Raw genomic sequence first — 27,922 nt, forward strand, 5'->3', positions numbered from 1 at the left:
TGGAGTGTGTAACTAAAATATTCTCGTTATTTAATTTACTACGGTAAGAACACATTTTTACAGAATGTTATTTTCTAAACAATATCTACATAAAATTGTACAAGTATGTGAAAACTTATCAAATACTTTTTAATTTACAATTAACAGAGAAAAATCAATATTCAAGTTCAACAAGATTAAGTTAAGCTTTATTTACCATTAAACTTAAAACTAGTTACTATTTACATTTTTTTTTATTCTTAACAACGTCATGTTTTTACAAATTAATATTTCGAATCGGTTTTCTAGTGTTTCTTCGATGTGCTGCTTGATTTAATTATCTCAATCGACAATTATAATTATCTGTCATTGTAATTTTTCTGTGTTGTAAATTATCATATTTCCAAAATGTAATGTAATGTAATATTGCATACCACAAACGGTGAACTTATTTTACAACAACACATCTAAGAAACACTAAAATTACGTATTAAGTAAGTTACCTACTTGCATTGATATTTAATATTTTAAGGCAATTCCGACTTCCGCCGAGATAATATCACAACGATCCTATTCTACAAGTGGTTCCGAAGAAAATATTTATAAAAATACAATTTGTTCAAGTTACGTATAGGTTAGGCAGCAGTTTTTGTGGACGATTTTTTTTGTCATGCATCGTTGACTTAATCCTAGTTTTTATTTACAGAGTATTGGAACACGCGAATATATTGAAGCACCAACACATAGTATCAATGTTTTGTATACAGTCTGTATAAAAGATAAAAGAAATAAGACAACTCTTATTGTACTAGCAGATGTAAGTACGTATGCTGTTAATACATTCACATGTTCCATTACTAAAGATTTTAAAATGGAAAACGCATTGGAAGACAGCGTTCTCAACGTGCCTACTTAAGACAAAACAGAAAATTATCACATAGAATAAACCTAAACGATTCCTTGAAATCACATTCCTTAAAATTAAATTGTTCCCCAATTAATATTTACGTCAATATCGACGTCGAATATAACACGAAAAAACGATAAAAATCAGGTATAATAGGTAACGTTCGAAAGAGACATTAAAGCAACTCGACAATTTCATAGTTTACTCTAGGTTTTGAACAACTCGTTGGTAACTTTAGTTTTATTGAAGTAAACATAGACAACAATAATTGCATTGACAAGTATCCGCCTATTCATGACAATATAATATAAATGGAATTCCAAATAAAAGTACGTATAAACGGATTGTACAAAATGAGTATTACGAAAAATATTCTCCAATTGAGTACAGTATCAAACTTGCTTATTGGAATACACTTTACAAGAATCGAGGCACAATACAACGTATTGATGAATGAAAACACTTTTGGCATCGTACTGACGAAACAATAGATTGCTAATTTTGTATACTTTGTATAATAGAAGCCTTAATTAAGATTGAACATCCAGCCTTCACTAAAATAATAGCTTTAATATAACTGGCCACAGTAATGTGTTCGATAAAAAGCGACATCGAAAATAAGTTTCGAAGATTTTTAATAAAGCTAAAGAACTAGTTGATAAAAATATTCATTTGAAAATAATGCCTGGTAAGCTTCGTATTAACACTAAAGTAAATTAATCCAAAAATAAGAAGATATTCAAGCTTCATAAAGTTCGCAACGGAATTACAGAAGTGGTTACAGAAAACTGAACGTTAGTAACTACAGATGAGATTATTAAATTGGTACCTACATACTTTAAGGTTAACAAAATCAAAATCATTTCAGGTCCCTTTAATTTCTCTTAATTGTACACCAAAACATTTTTATTGCTTTACAAATCTTTGGTGCTATCCACATTGCAATAATCGGCACGAACAAATGGAAGGATGTGCATACTATAAATTATATTATTACGAACACATTTTTTTTCTAGAAGTTACATAAAAATGATAAAACCTAATATTGAGATTGTAAATGTCGAAAAAAGCTGCGAAACGTCAAGTCAGATTTTTTGGAACAAAGTGGGGATAAGTGACCCTGAGAAATACAGCATTATGGAGGATTTTTATTGATAACATTTATATTTTACTGGAAGTACAAAAGTACTCATGAAAGAACATTGGTACCAATCGTAATGGGCTAAACTTACAACTGTTATAATTCTTAGTTCCAATTCTGACTAGATCTATTGACTGTCCACTTGTGACAGTGTCGAGTCAATACGAACCTATGTTAACGCCACAGTAGATTCATCAAGATACTGATTTAAATTAGGAGGTAGTTTATGTGACGTTATCTCTTTAGGCCTTATACATACTTCGCAACTTTTCTTTGACAAACATGTCTATTTTCTATGCTTAAGGAATTAATGTGTCGGTGGCTTTTAATAATATTTACCCTAATGAAATACATCTTTCAAATAAATACTATCTTGGAAGGTGTTGGTCCCGGATTATAATTTTTAAACAAATTATAACAATTTGGACCCATTCGGCAAACATGTGATTTTTTAAATTAGTAATCAACATCACACCCGCAGGAACCTCCCGCGAATGCCTCACTATGAGTATCGCTCTGCGATATCACATGTCTTATAACTAAACACTTAACATTATATCCATCTAAACACATATCACAATTGAACTCTCTTATTGAGAGAAGAAGTTTTAAAGTCCAAAGTTACGCGAGCGGCCGCGTCACGTGGCCGGGCGTCATTCGTGTAGATTCTTGCTGAGAAGCAAACTGTTGTGTGGCCCTGACAAGTGCCGAATGAGTTCTGGTAACGCCTCGAACGTCAGCTGGCAGAAACAGCAGTTAAACCGACCGGGCGTGTTCGTCCGCCCGTCATTCTCGCTGGATGATATCACGTTGCGATGTACAGAACACAAATGTTTCAGTAAGTGAGCTTTCTGTTTAAACATAGCAACGCAGAGTCGACAAGCAAACGGTTTCTCTCCGGTGTGCACTCGTAAGTGAGTCTTGAGATTCCACGACATTCCGAACTGCTTGCCACAATATTCACAACGGTATTCTCGGACTGGTGCTTGTTTACTTGAACCTTGATCGTGTTCCGTCGATGGTGCTTCGTCTCCACCCATTTGTGGTTGACACAACCACGGACCCCACGATCCGGCACTTGGAGGTCGATATTTGAGAGCATCCTCGTGCGTAGCTGTGGGGGGAGTAGCACTCCTCTCGGGTAGATACGGCGGTGCTGAAGTGCTCAGTGGGTGCATGACTCCAAGCCGAGCGCTAGCAACAGCGGCGGCACTACCGGGTCCTTGTGTATACCGCAGATGTGCTATTTCTTCTAAGTAACTTGGGGGGAATGATACAAACGGAGGATTCTGTGAGGGGGAGTTGTGGAAGCCAGGTCTTCTTTTCCGATGGGGTGTGACAACGTAGTTTTCGGGAGACGTCTGAACAAGTGATATGAGGTCTTGATCAGGAGGCTTAAGATGCGCGTAATCCTCTAATTTTACAGTTCGTAAATCTAGTTCTGGTGGTTCTAAGTAATGTGATTTCCTTTTAGCTCTTTCAATTCCTCGTCCTAGCCGGTCGCTTAGTAGTTGTCTCCTGTAGTGCGTCTCTTGTGGTTGATCTTCCTGGCTCGATGATGTGGATCTTCTCCTTGCAATGTTCTGTAATAAAAAGAGTACATGTTTACATTTGTTTGTTTACATGCATAAAACTTAATGTTGATTATTCTAAACAACTTTGTTACATACCTTGGCCGCAACTGTTTCCACATCAACATCTTGTGAGTCATCGTGTTCACTGCCTGTGTTTTCTGAATTCCTTGCTACTGACAAGTTAACCGGGTTTGAAGAGCTTCGTCGTCGTGCCATAAGTCGTCCACATTCCTTGTCTCTGTTTTCTCCATCTTGTTCTTCTTCTTCTCTTTCATCATTACTACTGGTTGACATATTTTCTTTCTTTATACTCATGTTTTCATCGCCTTTGTCTTTGCTGTATCCTGCACCAGGGGTGGCGAGTTCACTCTCTGAATGTGATGACCCTGATGGTGCATCGTGTTTACTGCTCTCATTGCTGTTAATATCTGTTTTCAAAGCTTTTGATTTTAGTCGCTCGCACGATCGGTTGCGTTCTTCTGCCTGTTGTCGTTCCTTTGTTGATTTCCATACGTCCGATTTGATTTCTAATAATTCGAACAACTCTTGCATATCATCTATTTCACCAGACTGCAAAAGATTGACATAATGATTAATATCCTTGTTAAATTAATGAAATGCAAATGTTAAGCAGGAGTCTGACGCGTTAGTTGGAATTTAATTAATATTATGATAATATAGTAGTATAGTGAATAGTTAAACAGGTTGGATGCTAACCTCAATGTAGGCTTGGCCGCTGTACAAGAATACAAGGAGATGCCTCATGAGAGTGCTGCTGATGCCCGACATGTGAATCGTGACCGGACTCTCCACAGACGGCGTATCATCCAGTATTTTCCTGGAAAACAAACAATTAATTAGCCTTGCATTTTTCATAGAACCTTAGATATGTTGTTAATAACTTTACTCTGAATAAAATATTGCAGGTGCTAGTAGTCAAGTAATTGTAATTTTATTCATATATCCTGGTCTAAAGTCCAGATAAAATAGTATGTATCTATCTTCCGTGTACTCATTACCTTACACCTACAAGATACCGGTTACTTCAGTGTTATTGGATTGGCTTACCAATTAACCTTATTAAATAATTAAGATTAGATTACAGTGTGGTGGTCTCTTCGAGAACTATCGTTAGTTGTACTCGTAGTGCAAATAGGCAGTATATGAGGGACACAGTACATATTCAAAGCCCTTGGTGAATTGACGTAACTGATCTTACATGTTCTGGAATACATTAAGGCAACAGTAGATTCTCAAAAAGTCCTCAATTATTACCTGATGAGAGGGCTAGCGGCGGCCATGACGATCCTGTGCGCCGCCAGCGGCACAGCGTCGTCGCAGACCAGTACCAGGTCCGAGTAGCGGGCGCCGCGCCACGCCGCCCCCACCTCGTTAAGGATGCAGGCGTGGTGCTTGCCGTACGTCAGAGTCAGCAGGCCCTCGCCCATCATTCCAGCACTGAAACAAAAGAAAACACCATAAGCATCTGAAGACTACACTTCGCTCACTTTACTGACCCTGGTCATATGAAAGATGATGCAGAATTAAATGACGGTAAACGAAAATACAACCGTGGTCTCTTGGTGAAGAATGCGACTCAGGGTGGGAGGGTGGATGATTTCGTCTGTGTACTGAAAATATTACACAGATGAATACACTGCTAAGCTACTAGCTGCCATGAATGCTGGAGTAGCTTTAAATGTAAATGATAGTTAAGACTATACAGAAGGCGGCAACTTCCTAAACGCTTTGCATAACCCAGTAAAAGTAAGTGAAAGTGAAATGCAGGTAGCACAATAACATTTATAGTTGTACCTGCCGACAAGATTAGTGGGCGAGTTTTGTCTTTTGTTATAAACATAAAACCCATCGATATCATTGAAGGAGCTAAACAATAACAACACTTTTGTTGAAAACATAAAACCTATCTCGACGATCATCGTACTCTCAGTTTTTACAATTGTGTGAAATTCCAGGTGTAACAAATACCTATTGTACTTAACTAACGTGTGAAGACTGAAATTATTAAATCTAAGTGTTTGTTGTTAGCTCTAGTCATGAGGAAGTAAAATCATAAGGCAGATATTATTATGTACAATTATAAGCCGAAATTGAATGCAGCTACGAATCGGCAATTAAGAGAAACGATTTACCAAATATGTACCTAATCAATTTCGGCGGCCATTGTGTTTCTATGAATAATATTATCTAATTGGAAGATGAGTTCAATTACTGTTTCGTGATCAGAATCGTTGTATAATTTAGCACGTAAATAAGTGAAATCAAACCGAAACTGAGGCCCGACATGACGTTCTCGGTTCATTAGCCTTGTTCTATGCCAGACTGAAAACGACTAGTTTAAAGGAAGACAAGGCTGCAGCCAGCCGACTGTTACGATAACAAATGATTCAATATCGATGCTCGCAAAATTGAAATCGATATCTAGCTATCCGACATCAAGAACACTATTTATTTCAAGATACAATACAATGGCTTTTAACCAAACAATTCTCGTTTCCCAACCAAATTAAAAAGGTTAAAAGGTGATAAGAATTTAAATTAACGTGAACAGCTGACGTGTTCTTGGACTGCCAAAGGTAGCAACAGAAGTCCTAGTCGCAGGTGTTAGAAAGCCTGTTGCAATAGGACCTTGGCCCGATAAAGCATCGCAACGTGCTATTAGCGTTGCGATAGAAGCGCAAGATCGTTTAAAAGACGATCAACAGGCGCTTCTTTTGCATTGTGTCGGGGTTTAGCAACAGTGGGGTCACAAGCGGTGGAACAGTACTCATTGTTGTCGGCAACTGCTGCTCTATTGTTGCACTGTTTCGCTCAAAAGTCATATTTAATTGCGGTTGTATATAAAAGTGCAATGAGGGACAAGTAAGCGTGTGCGCACGCTGCGGAATGTTCTCGCACAAGACGATCTTGATCGTCCGCCATGTCACGACTTCGTAATCATTTCGTTTTAAAAGTTTTCGTTTACACGCAAAACATCTTGTGCCTGTCGATTCCAAAACATCTGAGCTAATAATCCGTATTCCAAATTGTTAATAGCCTAAAATTTTCCACGTGTCATAACTTTTATAAAATATTTTGATATGACGACCATATGCGGTAACATAATTATCTAAATTATGCATAAAAATGTATTTTACTTTTCCGGGCGTTAATTAAGAGCTGAATAAAAATTACATGTGACTCGACAAAGAGTTAACATTTCCTTGAGCGCGGGAAACGAGCAGTCATTGAAACGAGAATTAAGTGCTTTGTATCTGTACGGGGCCACAAAAAATGAGATATTATGTTGCTATAATGTTGAAGACCGTGATGCTAAATTTTCCTCGGGCAATGAATGTGGGCTGAGAGTGTTTTAATCAGACTAATTGAAGGCTACAAAAATTAAACCCGTATACAACCGGAGACGTGAGTAAAAAAACTAAGAACATTGAGTGTCGTGCCTCAAAAATATTCGTTATGACTGTGTAACTAATCGAAGGTTAAGACGGCTAGTAAAAGTAACAACTTTTGAGTAGCATCTTAATTATACTGAGATGAATTTATCAGCGTCCTGTAAATAAGTAATAGTGACACCTGACCAAATCCTTTGTGTAAACTTTTGTGCAAAAACTGAATGAGTCTGAGCCTCCAAAGCCCATGGCAAATCAGTCTGAATTTGGTTGGCTACAAAACACGGAATCTCTTTACAGTATGGGCGTTACAGAACGTCCTTGGGCGGCCGTGGGCGGGACTAAAGGCAATACTAAAGTGACTATCTAAATCGTATACAGTGGATATATAGCTCTATTTTCAGGCCTGGAACCAGCGGTGCGCATCTGGCTCACCCGCCATTGTCCGTGCGTAGCCGGTCGAAACGATGCAGTTCCCATGTTTTGCATCAAATTAGCGTTATCTAGGGTTGTCTGCTGAAGCCGGTTCAAGGTTTTTCGAATGGAAGCTGATAGTCCTTTGTCAGGCTAACCTGGATGGCATATAATCTGTCTCATTTTCGAAGATGACATCAATTTGAAATTTATCCTGATTAACGTCTGTAACTTGATTAACATATTACACTGAATTTAGAAAATTGGTGTCATACGCACTGAACAGTTTACTTTCAATACAAAGTTCATTGAATTAATGTACTATTGTATACTTTTTCTATAGCTTATCTATTTCAGGGTTGATTACAAAATCGTATCGATCGATGACTCAAAGAGGCTGTCAATAGCTGCGGTGTAGTTAGTTTTCGCTTCATTGCACTAAAGTGAAAATTACTTTACCAAAGACGTGATTGTTCATAGGTAATTCTAAGAAAAATAATACCATCTATTTATAGAAGTCGGTACAGACGTAAAATTTATTGTGAGTCAATCATTTTGTGATGATTTGAATATTCAAGGTTGAGTCGGAGAATTTATTTTGTTGGAAAAGTTTATGTATTCATATATGGCTTGTTTTAGATATTTTATTCAATAGACGTGGAGGCAACGCTGCATTGTAAATTAATTCTTATTCAAGTATTCGTTGACGGTTTTTTTTTAGATGGATTTTTCTATTATTTTGAACAAGGCTAAAAATTAATAATTTTACGTACTTGGTTTAATAAATTAGAATTTGATGAGTTATTATATTCACATTCAATTATATTTTTGTTTTTATTATACTGCCAACCCTGATGACGACAGGTTGTAGTTTCAGTATGATATCTGAATGCTACAGCCACTTCCTAAGATTGTGATCTTTTATCTAAGGAGTTTCCATGCATTTTTTATATTGTTGCTATTTTTAACACAATAACACTGTTTTACTTGCAGACAATTGTATAAGCTACCTACAGAACATTATTTCTATATAATTTCAATCTTTGTTTATGTATGATAAATAATGCCATCTTACTTTTATTACTCGAACTACTTTCCCTTTCTCCCAAAGTTTCTCTAGATCCCGCTAGATGGGTTACCCACAACTTCTCTACGAACCCAACAGATGGCACCACTTACCTACGACACAGCTTTACGCAACAAAACACTATCAAAACGTGAATGAAAGATAAAGCCAGCAGTTTACATACGCATGGCCTTTTACAAACGACCTCAGTTTAACACTCACTTTCACCGACACTTTTCAGTAAACAATATTCCGGATACTTAATAATAAACACAATCTCTTTGCCTGTTACTTACTCATTTGGGAGCAATGAAGGTAATTCAGTTAAGCAATGTAGTTCAAAACATTGCATTTTTAAAGCGTAAACAAAGAGTAAAAAAACAAAAAATAATAACTGGCCGTTTAATCGTGTTAAAGATATAGGAACAGAATGCTGATAGTTATCTTTATCAGATCTTTATCTTTCGCAAGTTTGTGAAATAGGTCAGTGGGCTAGGCTAGTTATTTGCAATTATCGTGCGTTAAGGAAACCTCGGTTGTAATGGCTATTAATAGCAAAATAAAATATTGTCTTGATTTTGATAGTACTTTAGCTCCTTTCCTTGATTTATTTCCAGATTTTGTATATTGGAACAAACAAATCATCATTCGACTATGTAGCTAAAATTGAGAGAATATCGCTAGTTAAAAAAAAGAAAATGTCTTGGTATATAAAATAAGGAAAGTTGCATTCGAAATTCAAACAAAAAAAAAACAAAACAGCAGTCCCAATCAGGAAGAACAACACAACAGTTGTTTACATTACCAACATCTATAAAAATATCTCAATCAGTCCAAGAATCAAGGTTGGTTCATAAAAGAAACGCCCGGCTGGCTTACATAATTCTGCCCACACTAATTAACCACGTACCGACCTAGAATGGCACCACATTACGATCTTTCTTACTTGATCCGCACCGATCCTAGATTGTTGCTCTCTTAATGGTTTTTATGACAGTCATGTTACTGTAAACGGACAAATAAAACGACATAATTGTAACTCAATATGTACTTATAAATAATTAGTATCTAGTACGATTTACAAAAGTAATGGCATGTCTGTGTAACGAGAACGGTTTTTTTTTAACTTATTAGGGAATCAATTTTATAGATTGGTTTGTAGCTATGGAATTAAAACGTTAATAAACCTACAATGTTGCACTCGTAATTTGTAATTGAACAACTTCGAAAGAAAATTAATGTGTTGTTTTATTGCGTTCAGTTTTTGTATAAGTGGATGTGTAAGCCCGAAATGGATTTAGAATGTATGCAAATTGTAATTTAATGAAAGGGTACAAGGACAATAAAAAGTCAGAAATTCACTTGTTTTTTGCTACAAACACAAACGCAACAACCACTGATAATTTCGTCAGTTTTTCAACTGCTGTTAAAGTTAACCTTATTGGGGCAAACGAACAAGAAGACGATAAAGCGTTAAATACTTTGAATGAAAACATTTGAATCTGCAGTCGCAGAGCAAGCGCTGAAGCAAATTGACATCGTAACAACGAAAGCGGTAGAAAACTCGGATGTCAATAAATTGACCATATCAATCGAGACAGACTGTTTACGGGTAATAAACGGTTTACGAAACATTGTTGCAAGCCTAGAAATTGTACAAGACATCGACTATTGGCCTACTGGAGCGTATGATTGAAAAAAGTCCCAACTTTCGCTCTCTATTAGGAAATAGTTGGAAATTGCGAAAATCTATTTGTCAAATATGCTGATTTTTGTACTACGCGTATCTGTGAAACATGATTTTATCTTATTGCGGATATTGACCGAATTATTTGTTGCTACATCGTAGAATGAAACTATTTCTGTTTCTGTAGTTTGTTTGTTGAACTTTGGAATGACTTTGCTCTTTAATTTCACGCGAATTTGTAGTGTAAATTGAATTGTTATCATCCATATTCTAAATGTGAAGTTTAGGGAAGAACCGTATTTACCATGTGTGTTAGATGTTTTCAATGAAATGAACTGAAAAATATGCATATTGACATCATAGTTTTAAGTTTTCCCGATTTGTCTGTGAGAGTAAATAAATCTCTACCTTTCTTTATAGCAATTCATAGGAATTGTGTATTTTCCTAAATGAAGTTTTAGAAATTATTAGAAGGTAATACTTTTTCCTCATCACGAAAATATTTGAACGTGTGTCCGCTAAGCGACTCGCCAATAAGGACAATTTTATTTAAAAATTCCGGTCTTTCAAAATATATCATTTGAAATAACGTGTATGTAGAAACGAATGCATCCTCTTAAAACGTAAACAAAACAAAAATATGAAACATTTTCTTGAACAAATCGATACAAGGGCTTCACAAGCAATATTATGTGTCATCATCTGTTTCAATACAAAACTATTATATTCTTTTAATGGAAATTTATTCAAATTCCTTGGAAAATTGATGAGAACGCTGTAATTATCCAAATAATAATACTTTAAATTAATATTGATACTAGAAATATGTTCTTCAAGGACCGTTTTGGACAACAAACGACAGTCACGTGAAAGAAACGTTTTAACATTTTCACGAGTACATTGTCAAGTAGTGATACAAATGCGGCCTTGTTAATAAACTGAAAATAATTTACATGTTAGGCCGGCAATGAATGGCGACGTGATAGATACCTACGCGAACGTTATGAAACAGCTAATTCCGAAGTTACGCAAGGAGCCGCACATTTTACAATGTTGTCTAAACAATGTCCACACGCCGTGCTGTCACCAAACAATCAAAAATAAACTCAACGCAATTGAATACAAATATTAAAACTGTGTCAGTCGAAACAGTATTCACAATCGCTATTAACACTTCATTGTTTCCAATCGATTGATATAATTTCACAATCTATGATCTTTATGAAGTTCAAGTAATAAATAAATCGCGGTGGCCAAGACTAGTCGACGTCAGAGATGTCGTCATTACGGAGGTCACTCGCATTACGCCTGCTCTTGCAAAAGATCACTCTCATAGAAATGTCATCGTAAGTAATTTTCAATGAAATATTGTTATCCTAAACAATCATAAAGATGTCGTTAAAATAATTGGACAAATCCAAAGCTGAATTGAGTTTTGATTTATCACAATGTCTGACAATTTCTTTGTGAAAGAATTCTAGAATTAGGGTACCTACAACAGTTGTAATTAAAAGATTTCATAGCTAGAGCGACATTCAAGAAGAATTCAAATTATATGTAAATGCTTATTTTAATGCTAATGAAGACATTATGAGAGGATGAATAAACCTCAAGTTATTGGCAAAACGCATTCGCGTTAGAAAACAAAACAATAAATCTGTGAAGCGAGAATGTGGCTAACAATTACCGATGGCGTATCCAGGCTAAATCTCAGCATGCTTCGATGATTCCCGATTGACACCGGATCGACGCCATTCGGCCCGCTTGGTCACAATCGCAGATAATCTCGTGAGCTGCATTTACATGCTCGTGAACGGGTTTCTGCTCTATTTACATAACTGAAATGATCGACAAAATTAAATTGTCTGTATCCATTTTAACGCCACTTCTATAAACCGTTGAAGTTCTGCGACAATCTCCGAGACACTCACTCCACAGCGACCGCTTGCGAAATGCTAATATATCAATTAAACGCGCTCCGAGGCATCAAAGTGATATAACGAATGCTGGCATTTGAATAATTTAATAATAAGGAAGAGTTCTAAGTTACGAGTTTGGGAAGTCGTAATAATAATGCCGGTAGTACACGGCTTCAATGACAAACGCATGTACAAAGGTACTTAGCAACAGACCAGACCCCTTTACAAGCTTCTAACAGGCTCGCAAAGTATGACAGAAAGCGATAGTGATGTAAGTCGATAGTCGTCAAACAGGAAACCGCGGGGCGCGCGTGGCCAGCGATACGCCGCACACGCTTTGTGCTGCTGGCCTTCGACGAAATGTTCGGCCAGCACCGACTGCGCCGCGCACCACATACATTATGTAATGCCGACTCCACAACAAATGCCAGTTCATTCATACCGAGACCCGCGTCAGCATTCTAAGCCCCATCGATGCACTCCCCACGGATTCCCACACTCATTGTCACCCAACATCTTGTAACTGTCACGAAAACAAAACCGAGGAATTCACGTCTGAAATCGATAAGCTTATCGGTGATAATTTCCTTTTGCGTTGTAAAAACAAGGAACTATCCAAATTAGTTATTTTAATCAGTGTCGACTTGAGTCAAATGAGATCATTGCCATTACGATAATTTGTATGATAAAATGGTTTGACGTTTTACATTATGCTTTAAATATTTTGATGGTTTCATTCACCAGCCGAGTATTTTATAATCATCTGCGTTTTTTAACATACGATGTTTAGGCGTATGATAATTCAGTTGATATTTTGGCGGTCGGCTAAAGTTTAGGTTGATGAGCGTGTCGTCTGTCTGTGGGTGTGATTTGGAATGTCAGTGGTCTGTATACTAATCAATAATCAAACATAACATTACCGTCGCTGGCAACTGACAAACGTATTTATTTATAAATGCCATCGTACCCTTGTACGAGAGAGTCTTGGGCCGAAAGCGCAAATCAGTTTTACCTTCGATGATGCTAAAATAGCTACGCGGTTACACTCTCACCTTGCGTTTGATTGACGATCGATCCCTTGTGCCAGATACTTGTTAACTGTTACTGCAAACAACTCTAATGTACATACACACTTATTACAAATGTATCGTCGTTTCGGAATGCGATTGCGAAACTTTGACACCGTCGGCTCAGATGAAGATTTCCTCTGTTCCTGAGGTGCTGGCGTCGCGTTACTGATCGATACACCGCCTCTGGCGTATTTCTACATTTTCGCAACTGTTTTGGTTCGGAAACAAATCGAGTTCGTGTTCGACATTTTGCGATCACTGTGGCAGTTAGATGACTATTTATAAAGAACGTGTCTAAGAAAAGGTCGGATTTGATTGTCGGCAGTCATTTGAATATCTCTGGTGTTATTACAGCAAATTATGATGAATTAAATCTATATAGAGGCGTTCTCACGCCGCGAAATTAGTTGACCTTCGCAACTGTGGGCGCTTTGTAACAAACTGAACATAAGTTTATATGAATACAACTATTATTAATTTGATACTCGTCTAAAAAGTTACATTCAATTGTTTGAAGTGTTTGCGTTTGATCTTCGCAAAATTCACAGGCAAATTATATTTGAAAGCAAGCAGCTAACGAAACATAAAGACGTCTTTGTTTGATTAATATCTATTAGCACCAATCTCTTCCGTTTACTCGACTGTTCTCTACAAACGGTCCGAGGTAAACCAGACTCGTCCAAGGTCCGTTTTGAAATAGGATGGCACTTGACCTTCAGGATGAAAGTCAACAGTATTGCGCAAGATATCGGCGCGCGCTCAGAACTCTATGCTAATAGCCGAGCACGAGACACATATTGGAACCTGGTCATGACCCACATCACTGTTCAAGGATTTCACATATTTGGAATTCGATGATTTCAAAACTGACAGAATTTTAAGGTGTGTTTTGTTAGCGTGCCGCAGATGCATAAATGGATGAATGGAATAATTTTATGGCCTTTGAGAATAATATTAAAATGAAAAAAGTAAGTTATTTTCTTCGGTTTTTCCAACTTGTAATGACGCAAACGAAGACCGCACAATAGATCGGGAGTATCGAGTGATTCATTTCATTAATCACTGTGTTGTTAGAAGTTCCTTCAGTGCTCACGTTTTAAAGAATTGCATGTCAATCTTTAGAATGTCGTAAGGTTGTAGGACCGGACTAGATTTTTCACCACTCCTTTCTACACATTCAACTGATTAACGCACACATGGGCTGCACGTGTTGTTTGTGTTTGTTTGGAGGTGCGTGTGTGTGTGTGTGTGCGCGCGCATGTGTGGCGGGTACGCACACGGAGGCGGTGCGCGTGCGCGTGTGTGGGTGAAGCGTGCGTAGATCCGCGGGCACGTTGCACAGGAGGGGGGAGTTAGCGCCGGCGAGCGGCCCGCGGTTTTGTAACAGCGTTTTATTTCAAGGTCACTCGAGCAGTTTTTAGAAAGTTACTTCACACAAGTCTTAGGTAAAAACTCACATTTGCATCGTTCCAGTCAGCACTGAACTTAACTACAACGATATTGTTATTGTTAAAGAATTTATGGTAATTTGTTGGCATGTTTGATTTTTTTAATTGAAAATTTCCTGTTCCAACTTGAGTGGCTATAATAACGAATACCGGTCTCGAGTACCAACGTAGGTACTGTTCCCAAGAAGTTCTTGTTGTTATTGATTGTTTTGCATAATAATTAATAAATGCTCTTTATATCCACTATAAAAGCAGTTTTGAATTTTAATCTGGTTTGTACAGTTTTTAATTCTATTTCAGTCCAACCTTCGTAATTTATGCAGATAGCTAAATGTAATTGAAAAGACATTTCTAAATTGAACAATGACGTAATTTCTGACTGAGGTGCAAATGTAAGCGGAGTAAATCAACCGAAATGTCCAAATGCACATAAAGCGACAACGACACGTTTTCTTAAAAATATAATTCCAGCATTTCTTATTTCGTCATTTCGTCGCTCACTTCCATATATGAGCCGTGATCTTCTCTGTAGTCGAAATGATGAAATTTAGTCGACTGCCATTTCGTGAAGTTGCATAACAGCGAACGCTAAATTTTGCTGTCAGAGAAAGTATGCGAAAGGCTTTACGTAATGCGGCCACGTAACTGTTGTAGCGACTCAGTTTTGATTTCCTTGCTTTTATGTCCATCACGGTTACGTGAGATTTTTTCGGGGTAATTTTGAGACCTGGTTTAACTAATGTTGTAATCTTCATAAGCCTCATTACTGTTTTGGCTGAAAGTATCATCAGTTTCTTAATCTCCTTAGGATTTATTATCAATATTTGGTCGGATCCTATGCATATTAGTCTTAGCTGCCTATGCATGTATTAGGAGCAAGTCTTAAGAATTTATTCGTCATTCATACAGACATTTCCTTTTATGTCTATCATCATGCATATTTATGGAATTATATCTTTTTATAATTGAAGATCTTTATTCAATTCTTATATCTTGTTCGTTTCCTTATACGGATTATTGTTTGATTGCTATAATGCAAGACGATAATTTTTAATACTAAAATATTTTTATTATCATACCAATCAATGGTTAAATGTTCTCACATAAAATCAATTTTATTTCAAATGAAATAGTACTAAAGTTTCAGAGAGTCGAGAAAACACTCATACAATAATGCTGCAAAGGTTAGATCCAGCGGATGTGTCTAATGAAAAGAAGTTATTTCATCCGATGTTCTCAAGAAAACAAAATGTCTGAATCATCGTTCTTATAAGAATCGCGAAACGGGTTACCCCAATACAGGTAAAAGAAACGAGGATGACAATAAAACCTTCAACGGTCCAAATGAAATGCATGTTATTTAGAACTTCGTAAATTAAAGAAACGCCGATTGATTTGATCTTATTGTAGTCATTAAAGGAAATACAAATGTAAAGGCCTCGCAAGCTTTAGAAGTTCTTGACGAATAACAAAGAATGGTTAAACCTAACATGAAGTTTGCAAGCAGAGATTAAGCACGACACGCAACTGAGAACCACAATACAATCTCTGTCCTAATTTCAGAGTTATCAGTGAAGTCAAATATCAACGGAACCGTACGCATGCTACTGCTGAAGATAAGCGAAACTACGGATTTGTGTTGAAATGTCACAGTTTCCAAATACATCAGGGATTCAAAATCATCAGGGATGTCAAGCCAATAACAAAAATGTTTGAAGGGAAAATTACAAAAAAAACAAAGGTATGCTTTGGACCTTCTCACATTATCTGGAAAATCCTCCTAAATTTATCTGCCAGTAAATATACTTATCTTACAAAAAGATTCATTCATGATCCAAAGCGATGAAGTTAGAATTCAAATTCGATATTGTTGTCACATTTGCAGCTAAAATGTGTAACCCAAGCTTTTGTAACACAAACATTTCAGGGACATATCATATCTGTAGTTTTTTAAAAGTTCGTTTCTCAGAATACATCAGCGAAGAGATAAGGCGATCTAAAAAGAATTTCATTTTTTTTGTTACATTTGCATCAACCAAGTGTAACGGTTGCTCAAGTGGGAAAATGTGCCGTAATTTTACTGAGATAACCATCGGGTTTCGCAACCTCTGCAAACATTGAGCACGTCTGGAAAATGGAGCGATGGAAACTAAAATTATATTTTTTGTTTTCATATTCACATGTTCTGTGTAGCTTAAGCAATAGTCCATTTATGAGCTAATATGCAATGTAGTTTTAGGCATCACTGATTGGTTATCGTATATGTATCCAGTAGTCCCTAAGAAGGGAGAAATATAAAAAAGAAATGATGATTCGGAAAAGATAGATACAGTAGAAGTAAATATTGCTTAAGATTCATTTTTAGACATATTCAAAGGAATTTTAATAACAACTGCGTAAATAACATTCACAAATAAAAATAAAATATGGCAAATACGTCAAGTTTCTATTGTGTATCTAATGGAACAGGAAAACTAGCTGAAGGAGGAAACTTTATTAATATGAAATATTTGTATGCACTCATTTATGTGGAATAGTAGGGCGACAATACTTGGAGAATTGTCGGTCAATTATTAACAGGGTTACTGTGTTTAGCTAATGGAGGTCTAAATGAGAAATATGTTTGGAGCATGGTTTTACCTCGTGTGTTCTTCTAGAAAAGAGCTTAAAATATTCAGGTGTTCACTTAATAGGAACTCGAGAAATGATTTTATTGAATCTGAACAACATTTATTTCATCAGATTAAAAGAGTTCCAAAATCCCTTAGTAAAGAATTGCATATATCGGCAAATGAAAGCAATGGGCACACAAAATAAGTGAAAACATAATCATCATCAGTGCAATTGGTTACTTTTAAAACAAATATTACTAGTGGCGGAACGGCTTAAGTTGTAAAGATATAATTTACAAAGATACTACTACTATAATTTATAACTTTATTGACAAAGACAACTAACATAATAGTACATTCATAACCAAAACAGGAATTTTAAAGGATTGTAAAATATTAACTACAAATATAGGTACGGCTTTTTACGGTGAAGATTCTTGTTCAAGAAAGGACAATGAAGCTATAAAAGTTGAGTTTATAGCAAGGATACGTTACTTGAGTAATATTATGTATACTAATACGACTATAATAGGTTGTAAAAAGGAAGACGGATTTAATGACGTAAGTGAATTTTTAGATGTTTTTGCTTTGAGCGTCATTTGTGCAGTTTTTCAGGGCAGGGGAAGGATAGATAATTATCTAGTTTATTGTGATCACCAATTGCTATTTTGTTTTAGGTGCAGTATAGTATTTTGTATAAAACGATCGCATGATTAATCAGTCAGTCGAAAGGTTGAAATGAAATGAACATAATTGCATTACTAATTGTCATGGAAAATGAATACGGGGACATTATTTTAGACAACAATAAAATTTATTGAAAGGAAAATCAAATAAATGGAATTGTTTATGGTTATTAACGTTCTAAATTCAACGATGACCTATTAGCAGTCTTTCGCTAAAATTCTGAAACAATTGAATCATGCTCTGAGTAGCTTTGACAATGTAAAAACCGCAGACTGACTCATAATATCGTAGGTACTTATTATTCCGAACACAGACGCTTGTGTTTTACTTTCTACGGTAGCACACAAAACAGTACATCAAGGTGACAGAATCACATTAAATATTATTCCTATCACTAGACCCAGTCTAATCAGAAGAATTAATTTCAATATTTATGGAAAATTGACACGAGGTTCCCTGAAATTCGGTGGAAAAAAATCTGTTGACCGTCGTAGAAGGAGATAAAATATTTATGTGTTGCTTCTTGTATAAACGTGATAAATAAGATGTTCGATGGAATTTTTCAGTTTATTGCGATGACCACTCTATACTGTGAAGATTTTATTACTAGAACTTGTGAGGTACTCGCAAGAATATTAGCTATATTAGCGGAGGCCATATCAATGGAGAGATAAGAACTAATGAAAGCTGTTGCGTAACTTTCATTACGATGATAGTCAATGGCTCTTATCAAAATTTCAGTCATAATAGTAACTGACCTACCCGTACGCTCGCTTTTCGCTAAAAATACACGTTGGGCGTGAAACGTGTGCTTTCGTTCACGATACTTCAGTTTTATTACTCTTTACTCTAGGGTTTGTTTGTGTGAGTGCGCGTGCGCCGAATAGTGGGGATTTGTGGGAAATTTCGCGAGAGTGTGAGTGCACTCACACAAGCGCAGGCCGCCCTACTCCGGATGTGAGCGCAGATTTGTGCGCCTGTGAATGTGCTAGACTAAATTGATAGGTCTATGCGTTATCTATGAAACAGTATTATTCATTGTGTGGCGGTGTGCCAGCGGCGTGGCCGTGTGTGAGTTATTGTTTGGAAGCCTTGAGGTCTTTAAGTTATTTTACAACTTGCCACTAATCGAATTGCCTATAAAATTGTGAACAATCAGAGTTTATGCGTAGATGAGAATTTTTATTGCCAACTGTGACAAGCGACTATAATTAATTTATTGGCGTGGTCAAGGTTCCAAAGGTTATTATTAAATTGATGCATTGGGTGTAAACCAAGCAAGACTATAAAATTGTCTGTGTAATGCATGTCGAGGTGCATTGTTTAATACGAAATAATAAAACGAAGAACCTTGCATAAAACACTTACGATGTAGAAGAACGCGCTAGGCAAGGGTCTGTCGAAAGCGTTAGACTATAAATATTAAATATTCAACGCAAGGGTAACTGCGTAATAAAACTAATAGACCAAAACGCTCTGGCCTCTAACACTCGTAATGACATTATATTATGAAAATATAAATCCGACACCTTTTCAATTTTATTGACCCGTCGGCCTTAGGAAAGTGTGTATTCGATTTGGTACGAAAGCGGAAGCCGTTTGGTACCGCACCCATAGATATAAATGATGATATTGAACATCTGAAGGCAAACTAGTACAAGGACTTCCGAGAGTTATAAAGGATGAACCCTAATTGAGTCGGGGGCTCGTTCGTGTGCGTAAACGTTTGAAAATCGAACGCGGCTTGGGCGTGCGTGTGAGCATTGCGTGTGCGCAGACTAGCCGATAACAATAAACTATTTCCGAAGTGACCCAGTTCCAACGTCCTTCGGTAATTTGTACCGTGAACAGGAACAAGAAAGGGCTGGGAGTCATTTGACAACGACCATTCCGAATTTTATTGTCCTAATACAATACATCTCTTTGAACTAGCATATCTGCCGCTTGTTATTATTCTTACTTTTATAATTATTCAAAATAGCGTCATTTATGGCCTTGACTTAAACATTCAAAGCTTAGAAGTACCGCCTTTGGTCTGTTTGAAGTTTTAAGAAATGAAATGTCGGTAGTAAAACCGCAGAATTGGCTGAGATAAATGACTGATCGAATTGGAGCTTGTTAACTGTGCTAATAGAAGAAGTCGGCCGGTGACCGTCACATTCTAATAGTAAGGATACATTAAAATTCAATTAAATAATGATTATAACCAAAACGAAAAGATGTTAATGAGCCTCCATGTAACTACTGTCCAAATGTTACGAGTGTTTCACAACCGGCGCACACTACTGACAAACATATCGAGCCCTGTGATAACGCTTTTTAATTCAGTTCAATGTCAAATGGTACGCAGAACTATGAAGAAATTACTTTAAGTGATAAAACGGCTCGACACATTCCTGTTCGGATGGATAAACGAAGTGGTTCCGAACTGCCGAATATATTTGTGGTTTCTGAGAAAATGTTTATGTCGACTTAGCAAGGAGTAAATGCCGATTGCGAAATAACTTCGAGCAGCTCGCCTCTCGCATTTGGGATTTTAGAAATGTTTGCGTTTCTACGTTGTAAACCTAGTTTCTCAGTGCGTTACATACGTACACAAAGCCTGTTAACAAACGATGCGTTTTACTAATTACGTTTCTATTGAAAATTCATATTCGCGCGCAACCAACTCTAGGAGTTTTTGCCAGTTTACGTCCGCTATTATTAAGAACGTTTACGTTGCTTTATTTTCTATACTTCCTACGCCTGTTATTATTCAAGACAATTATAGATGGTAATACTAATTAGATTCAAGATTTTTCCTATTGCTATGCAACGTTTGTATAATAGTCGTGATAAATTCATAGTAGCAGTGCCATATTTCCAGGAAATAGGAGTTACAATCGAATCATTGCGTGACCTAATTGCAACAGTTACATTTGTGGTTACACTACAATTAAAAGTAACGAATAGATTATTATTGTACAAACAGCGGCCCTTGGACGTGTTCATAATTAGTTTATGCAAACTGCAGACGGAAAAAGATCTAGTTTTTAACCACGTGTAGACGATAACCGAGTGGATTGTTCCACAAGGAAGCTAGTTACATTTGATATTGCGTAAAATAAATATTATCGTGTAATTAATGTTGTGTTTGACTATGCGAAACCAATTATTTGATTGTGTTTCAATTGGTACAACGACACAAGACGAACGTAACGTAAAATAATATTGAAAACAAAACACAATGCGAATATAAAGTTAGTAAAGAAACGTGTCTTACTGAAGAAACTAATTAGAAACAATCTTGTAAGGAACACATACCACTTACAGATAATGACAGCCAGTCTTATTAGCTAGGTCAGTCTCAGTAGGTCTTCTAGGAATTTAAACCCAAAGTACAATAGATAGTAATTACGGCTAAATCTATCGAAATGTAAAGGTTACGAATCAAAAATCTTATCAAACTGTTAACAGAAGTTCTTATCGAAGTGACCATCGTGTTAATCAGACAATACGAAGGCCAATAGACGTGTTTTAAAATAATAAAGCTACAGTTAATTCAAGTCACAGAGGTTTCATAACAAATTTGAATACCAAGGTTTGTTGTTTATTAAAATATTTATAAGACGAAATTTTTCGACGTTAAACCCGTCATAATTAATAAAAATATGTATATTGGATTATATATCATAAACGTAGAAAAGTTCAAGGAGCTATTATCATAATATCTACGTAGGAATTAAAGCTACACGTGTGATATAACAAAACAAATACAATGAATGAGTTACGAGGTTTAATAGAAGATTTTAAAGTTTTAGTTTCATACACAGTAAGAAAAACCATACCATTAAAATTGGAATTAACATCATCTTATAAGAACAAAATCCCACATTAGGTGCCGATACCACCAAAAATTCTAACTTTAGAACCAGATCCGAACAATTCAATGTTATTCAGTTTATTTCAGTTCCATTACGGAACACTATTAATACGCGTGATATTCGTTAAGTCAAATAGAAAAACGGCATTGGGCGATCATTCGTAGCTCGCCCTTTAATTGTTTACTCGTGCCAACAGCCGACACTTCTGCTTCATTGACACAATTCTATCTCCCAACATTACTATCAATTCTCGTTGCGTAATTTTTGTTCACAAGGGCTTCATCTTCTTCGTCAATTTTGGTATGAATGTCAAGAATGGCTATGGTGTGAAGGAAATATGGTGTTGTAGCTTTATTTGAATTGAAATCAGGTTTTGCATCTTTTTTGATATCGTTTGTTTTGGATTTGTCTTTGAGATTGGTATTGTCTTTAGGAAAAGTATTGACTGGATTCGAAATTAGTTTATTGGCGATAAAAATATGACTTTTCTAGTGGTTAACAAAACTGGTAGATTCAGCTTTGTTTATTACCTTAATGAAAAGTAAACAGCTTATATTTACATGTTCAAAAACTTGTTATAGTATACGACGTGTTAATAACGTTTTTTGTTTTTAAACTGCGCAGTGGCATGCGGCCTGCGGACCTATCAGTAAACTGAGTTTTATTTTCTTTGTAATTTCAATAATTTTATGTTTATTTTAAACAATATAGGCTGTAGATAAATCACGTATTGAAATTGTATATTTTATTGTGTGGCATATGGGTCAAAGTTTTATGCGCAATAAATAAAGTAAAATGCTTGTTTTTAACACGATGAGTAAATATTTTGTTATTTACACTTTACACCGCCGAAATATTTTTATCAATTCTATATCTACTATGAATAACATGACATTAGTTACCTACTGTAGCTTCGAAAACAAAATTTCCGGGAAATATTATATTTGATTAATCAATATAGGTGTTTAATTAAGGAAGTGTTTGTATGATCACGCACGAATCTTACAATCAAAACAATATTAGTCAATACCATTTATTATCAACAAGATTATTCGAAGCCTTGGGAAGGTAATTAATGATAACCGCGATTGATACAAAATAACTTAAATAATTTCATGAGATTAGCCTTGCCTTGCGTAAACTTTGAAATAATAATAATAAATATTTATAAAGAAAATGCGCCTGACTTGACAAATTTTAACGAAGAAATTCGGAAAATAATGCTTTTAACAATTATCGATTCTGTTAAAGATTTTCGTTAATTACGTGCTAAAAGCAATGAATCGACTTTTACTATTGCGAAACAAGTATTTATCAGTTCCGAAATCGATTTTATGCTCGAGCAATCAAAAGTGAAATTCGCGGTTAAACAGGTAATTAATTGGCGTTCATTAACGTGTTTCTGTAAACGATGAGAGTTTCCAAAATAATTGTTTGGAAACTCGTTGATTTTTCATTAAAGTCAATTACCAAGTTTTTACTGCAGTAGCATTGATGTAACTATGTATTATGGAAATAAATATGGAAACTGTACATTAATTTAGAATTTATCGTCATTAAAATTTTCTTTCCTCTATTGTATGTAGATTTATGTAAAGTGTTACAACATAATTGTGTGTTAAATTCCTGCCGTCAATATTTAACATCTCAATTAAATACTATGTGAAACTGGTAGTGATCGCATTCGAATATTTCTTAAACGCCTCAGTGTGTGGAATACGCGCGCGAAACCAACCGTGGAAAAGCGTCGCAGGCGCAGTTCATACGCTGAGCTCAGTCGATTTCGCAAACCAGCATCTAATGTGAACCTATTAACCTCTTCGGCGAGCGAGGCTCGGAAGGCGAGAGGCGGATGAAGCGGCGAATAGTGCGTTCATTAGAGCCAAGGTTGTGCCGACCGTCCCACCGGACCGCGCGCTACCTACCCGCCGCCCACACCCACATGCTCATCCCCACATACCTACTCAATTTAAGGTAAACAAACAAAACAACCTTACCTTGCCAACTGTAGTGCACTTCTATTAGCAATCTCATTGTAGAAATTAAAAAGAATGTTACTATCGAACATATTAACACTTTATCACAGCCATATTTTTCACAAAAATAATTTCATAAACAAAAACAATCCGGAGCACCAGCGATCACAGGATAACACAACGCCGGAACCTAGGCACTAGGCACGTCCGTGCGCGAGCGACGTCAAATCAAACTGGCCCGGTCAAAATGACGAAAGTGAAAACATCGCACGCACAGAAAAAAAGGTTGGCGCGGTACAGTCCTTGCAGGCCACCTCTCGCGCGGGCTCTAGTGACACACTAACTGCGAAGCGCGCGCATCGCACGTCGCCTATATAATGAAGCGCTCAGAGGCTCAAACTTCAAACGCCACCGGACGGCACAAAAAGAAGATGCCTCGCAACGGTAGCTAGGAAAGATTGAACACAAAGAATAGCGACACGTGGGCGCGTGTGCGTTCACGTGCGAATGTCGGTGTGCGCGAGAGATAGGCGGTCGCAGGAAACTCCGTTCTCTTCCACTAGGAAAGACCTTGGATATGAATCGGCACGTTGCAATGTGTACCGCCATCGCCTACGCCGCTGTTACCTACTTGACGGTACCGACAGATTAAACGATGCTTCCATATAAGATGTTTATATTCTAGCCGGCGATGGGATCAGGGATGCAGAACTAAATACACAGCAGGTCCAAAATAAATATTAGAGTAGTTATAAGTTAATGAGCGTAGCAGATAAGTTTATTGTTATAACAAGCGGTGTCGCCTGGACAAACACTATAATTACAACCGATGATGACGATGATGCAATGAAAGTTGATAATGCTATTAGCAATTTGACACGTATTTAGCGTGGGTGGCCACTGAGAAATGAAAACCGTGGCGCAATTACAGTAGGTGAAGACGTTCAAGATAATGCAGTTAAGTAGGTCGTTAGAGAGTTCGCGAATGGTTTTAATAAAACACATTTGTTTTAAGCAAATAAAGCTGTTGCTGGGTGAAAGAAAGGAGGTTCTGTAAAAGTTGAATTGTTTCTGAAACATGTGAGTATTTGCAACATGTGAATTTTAGAATTTTTTGAAGATCTGAAAGAGATATAAAAAACAGTGCAAACGGTTTTAGAAACCTATTTCAATGAGATGCTAATCAAAGAAATCCAAAGATATTATAACCTTAGAAAAAAATTTGAATTGTCCTTCCGCAGATACAAGTTTTTAGCAATACGGATGTCCTCGAGACATTTACATGCGAAATGCTGTTCTTGAATAATATACTGTGTGAAATAAAGGTTACGTGTAACAAAAACACTGGTTTTGTTTTTATTATCATTTTTTCGAGTCATTATTAACATATCGATGAATATGTAGATTTGGATATGGATCACTCAGACCAGTATAACAGATGGTTGTGTTTGAGGCGTATAATGTGCTAATGCCGCTATAACTTCTCGTTCCGATCTCGTAACAGCTTTCGACTTTCATTTCATCACTATCATTGTCTAAACAGATTGGATAACACAGTGAATTTCTTCAAAAGACACAAATTACGTAAATTCGTCATCAGCTACTGTGAGAATTACTTTAATTGCTCCTTGTTTTTGGCTCTCAATTTATTTTTTGTTATTGAGACTTTATTTTCGTAACAAAGTAAGAGGCTCCCACATCAGCCGCGGCGTGTATAATTCTATTGTTTATCTCAATGCGAACATTTACTACATATTTATTGCCATTGAATTAATTAAACACGGAAACATGATATCATGCTAAAGTGATATTTTATAAATGGATCTATTGATAAATTAATAGTGAACTGTCGTTGTGCAGAACTATTCATCTATCATAGTATTTGTAACAGGCCTTTTCATATGCGTTGCAAAACAATGGCCTGTTCACGGTTTTACGAAATATCTATGTTCCACTAAAACACAGTCATTAGTGTAAAATATCAACAATTGAATAGTTTCTTTGATAAAAATACGTTCACACTAGTATTTGGTAAATATTTGATAGCGTTTTAATTTAGAGCCGTTTTATGTTCACATTCTGTCAGATCATGCTCCGAAAAAGTGATAAAACTCCGAAAATTCACACGCCGTGTAAAGTCTAGCTTGTTGATACGGTCTGCGACGACTATTATCATATTTCGTCACCGGGCCATCTTAATGATTCACTGTAAAACAACTCGGAAATGAGCTGTAATTACTTTGTCGTTTCCTGATACTCTATTTACACTTGCAAATATTTTTTAATTAATCTTTCTACGACCTTTAAGCATTCGTGGAACGTGAAAGACAGAAAGTGTTGCTCACTCACTTATACGTATAGGTAGAACAATTTTAAAGTCATAATTTCGTGACATTGGTTTGTGAAATCGGGATGAAATCATCGAATGAACAGCCTTACTTTCGCGTCGCCATTTCTCCGGGTGAAAGTTTAACTATATTCATTGTACTTTTGTCACTGGCTAATCACGATGTTTATCATAACTCTTAATCCTGACATTTAGAGGCACGCCCACTAAAGTTCGCATTTGAAAATGAAAGCGTTTAAGCAGCTAATGCACGCGTGAATTGCATAACTTGGTCTTATCACGATGTATTGATAGATTAACAGATCTTTTAGAAAGGATTATGAATATCCGCCTCGAAGAAAGATGGTTTATGTAAGAGAAAGACAGCCTACTGAATAAGATGTTCTACTTTAGCTGTACAATGCTTTCGTCATGTAAGGATTATCGTCCTTTGCATTTATTAGGTCTCTTAGAAATGGCTTTACAGAGCGTGTGTGAATGTGATTCTAAAACATCAAGGCAATTTTTACAACAAGTGATATTCGCTGTAACGACACTAAGAATTCGTATCGCTAGCATAGCAACTAAATTAATTCCGTGAAATGAATTTCGTCAATTACAAGCGATTATATCATCTATATCGTGTCGTTTTATTATTTCGATTTAGCTCGGTCGTTGTGATCGCGGCGGCTGGTCGCGTGAAAGTCTTCGGTCACAGAGATCCTCTGCATCCGCGTGCCCCATTGGATCCGTCACGATCGACCGTGCTTGCCATTTATTAATATTAAACGAAAATTCGTTATCCAACTGGCCTTGGACCGTGTTCCTTTCAGTTCTCTTTAATGATGACAGTTGGTCGGAACGTGCTGTTTGTAATAGCTCCAACTCAATGACTCAGTTGTGGTCATGGAGACTACAAGGTTTTGATCAGTTACATGTGCTCGCCGCACTTTTCACATTTTCATCATCGACAAAGCCAAGAAATGTTGAAACGATCATTACTTCACAAATCAAATTTCTAACAGCGATAACTTTCGAAAGAAAATTCGACATGCCGGAGGTTTTGTAATAGTTATTGAAAGCGCGGCTCGTGGAGCGAGGCTCGTCGAGCGAGGCTCGGTGCAGACGTCGAAAGTGAGACCGAGAGGTTGCGCAGGCGCGTTACGAAGTTTTTATTGTCGGCCGCGCGCGAAATCACTTGAAAGTTGTATTGTCCTTGGATATTTCACTTCTTTATTTGTAGCGTTTCCGACACCCGAGCCGAAGTTCAGTCGTCGGTGACGCCAATTGTGCGCTTTGAGTGTGTTGGTGACACTAGTCCCCTTCACTAATATCTCTGCGTTTAGAACCGAATGCGCGGGATGAAGCATTATGGTCTCTCAACCTCTAATTACACCTTTTCTCTGTAGAATGTCACTTTCTAATTCACACAATGATAACTTAGCTACAAGTATACGTCGATGTATCTTACCAGGGGACAATGTTAGAAGAGAATCCAGTGTTGCCGGGGCAATCCAGGGTATGTGTGTTGTGGAGCGCGCGCGTCGGCTTCCCGGCGCTTGCGCCACTTCCCCGCTTGCGACACGCTTCCTGCGGGAGAGTGCGAGGCCGCGCGCGAGTTCCGCGCGCAACAACTTGCACAACGCTTATCGGCGACCCGGTTTGTACTTTCGCCGCGGGAATCACTGAAACTGAATCCTGTGATGCACTGGTAGTATCACTGTAATCCGGGCAGAGTCACAGTCGCGAGCGGTGTTGGGAGCGCGGTGTGTTCGGCGCGACGGCGCTGCGGGCCGCGGGCGCCGGGCGAGTGGCGCGCGCGCTGCGGCGCCGCTCTCGGTTG

General features: G+C 37.0%; 1 protein-coding gene across 3 annotated transcripts; it reads right to left on the minus strand.

The window, feature by feature from the left end:
* Positions 1–2: 2 nt before the first annotated feature.
* On the minus strand, positions 3–27,922 carry LOC110383758 (transcription factor Ken). Of its 3 annotated transcripts, XM_064043496.1 has the most exons (6): positions 23,775–24,317; positions 5,173–5,232; positions 4,877–5,059; positions 4,319–4,439; positions 3,698–4,171; positions 3–3,610 (listed from the first exon to the last, which is right to left on the minus strand). In XM_064043496.1, the coding sequence occupies exons 3-6, from the start codon at positions 5,050–5,052 to the stop codon at positions 2,681–2,683; spliced, it is 1,701 nt and encodes a 566-aa protein (XP_063899566.1). In that variant the 5' UTR covers positions 5,053–5,059; positions 5,173–5,232; positions 23,775–24,317; the 3' UTR covers positions 3–2,680. The 3 variants fall into 3 exon arrangements, with proteins under 3 accessions (XP_063899566.1, XP_049691888.2, XP_021200301.3); XM_049835931.2 differs by lacking the exons at positions 5,173–5,232; positions 23,775–24,317 and adding an exon at positions 27,551–27,922; XM_021344626.3 differs by lacking the exon at positions 5,173–5,232.

This window comes from Helicoverpa armigera, chromosome 3 (genome assembly GCF_030705265.1).
Source record: "Helicoverpa armigera isolate CAAS_96S chromosome 3, ASM3070526v1, whole genome shotgun sequence".
Lineage (NCBI taxonomy): Eukaryota > Metazoa > Arthropoda > Insecta > Lepidoptera > Noctuidae > Helicoverpa > Helicoverpa armigera.

Bases quoted from the DNA above. Each gene is read 5' to 3' on its own strand.
- LOC110383758 (XM_021344626.3), bottom strand. From the start codon at position 23,845: ATGTTCGATAGTAACATTCTTTTTAATTTCTACAATGAGATTGCTAAT. The intron at 4,440-4,876 runs GTAATAATTGAG...TTTGTTTTCCAG, and splicing joins GCCGCTAGCCCTCTCATCAG to GAAAATACTGGATGATACGC. The intron at 4,172-4,318 runs GTTAGCATCCAA...AATCTTTTGCAG, and splicing joins GCGGCCAAGCCTACATTGAG to TCTGGTGAAATAGATGATAT.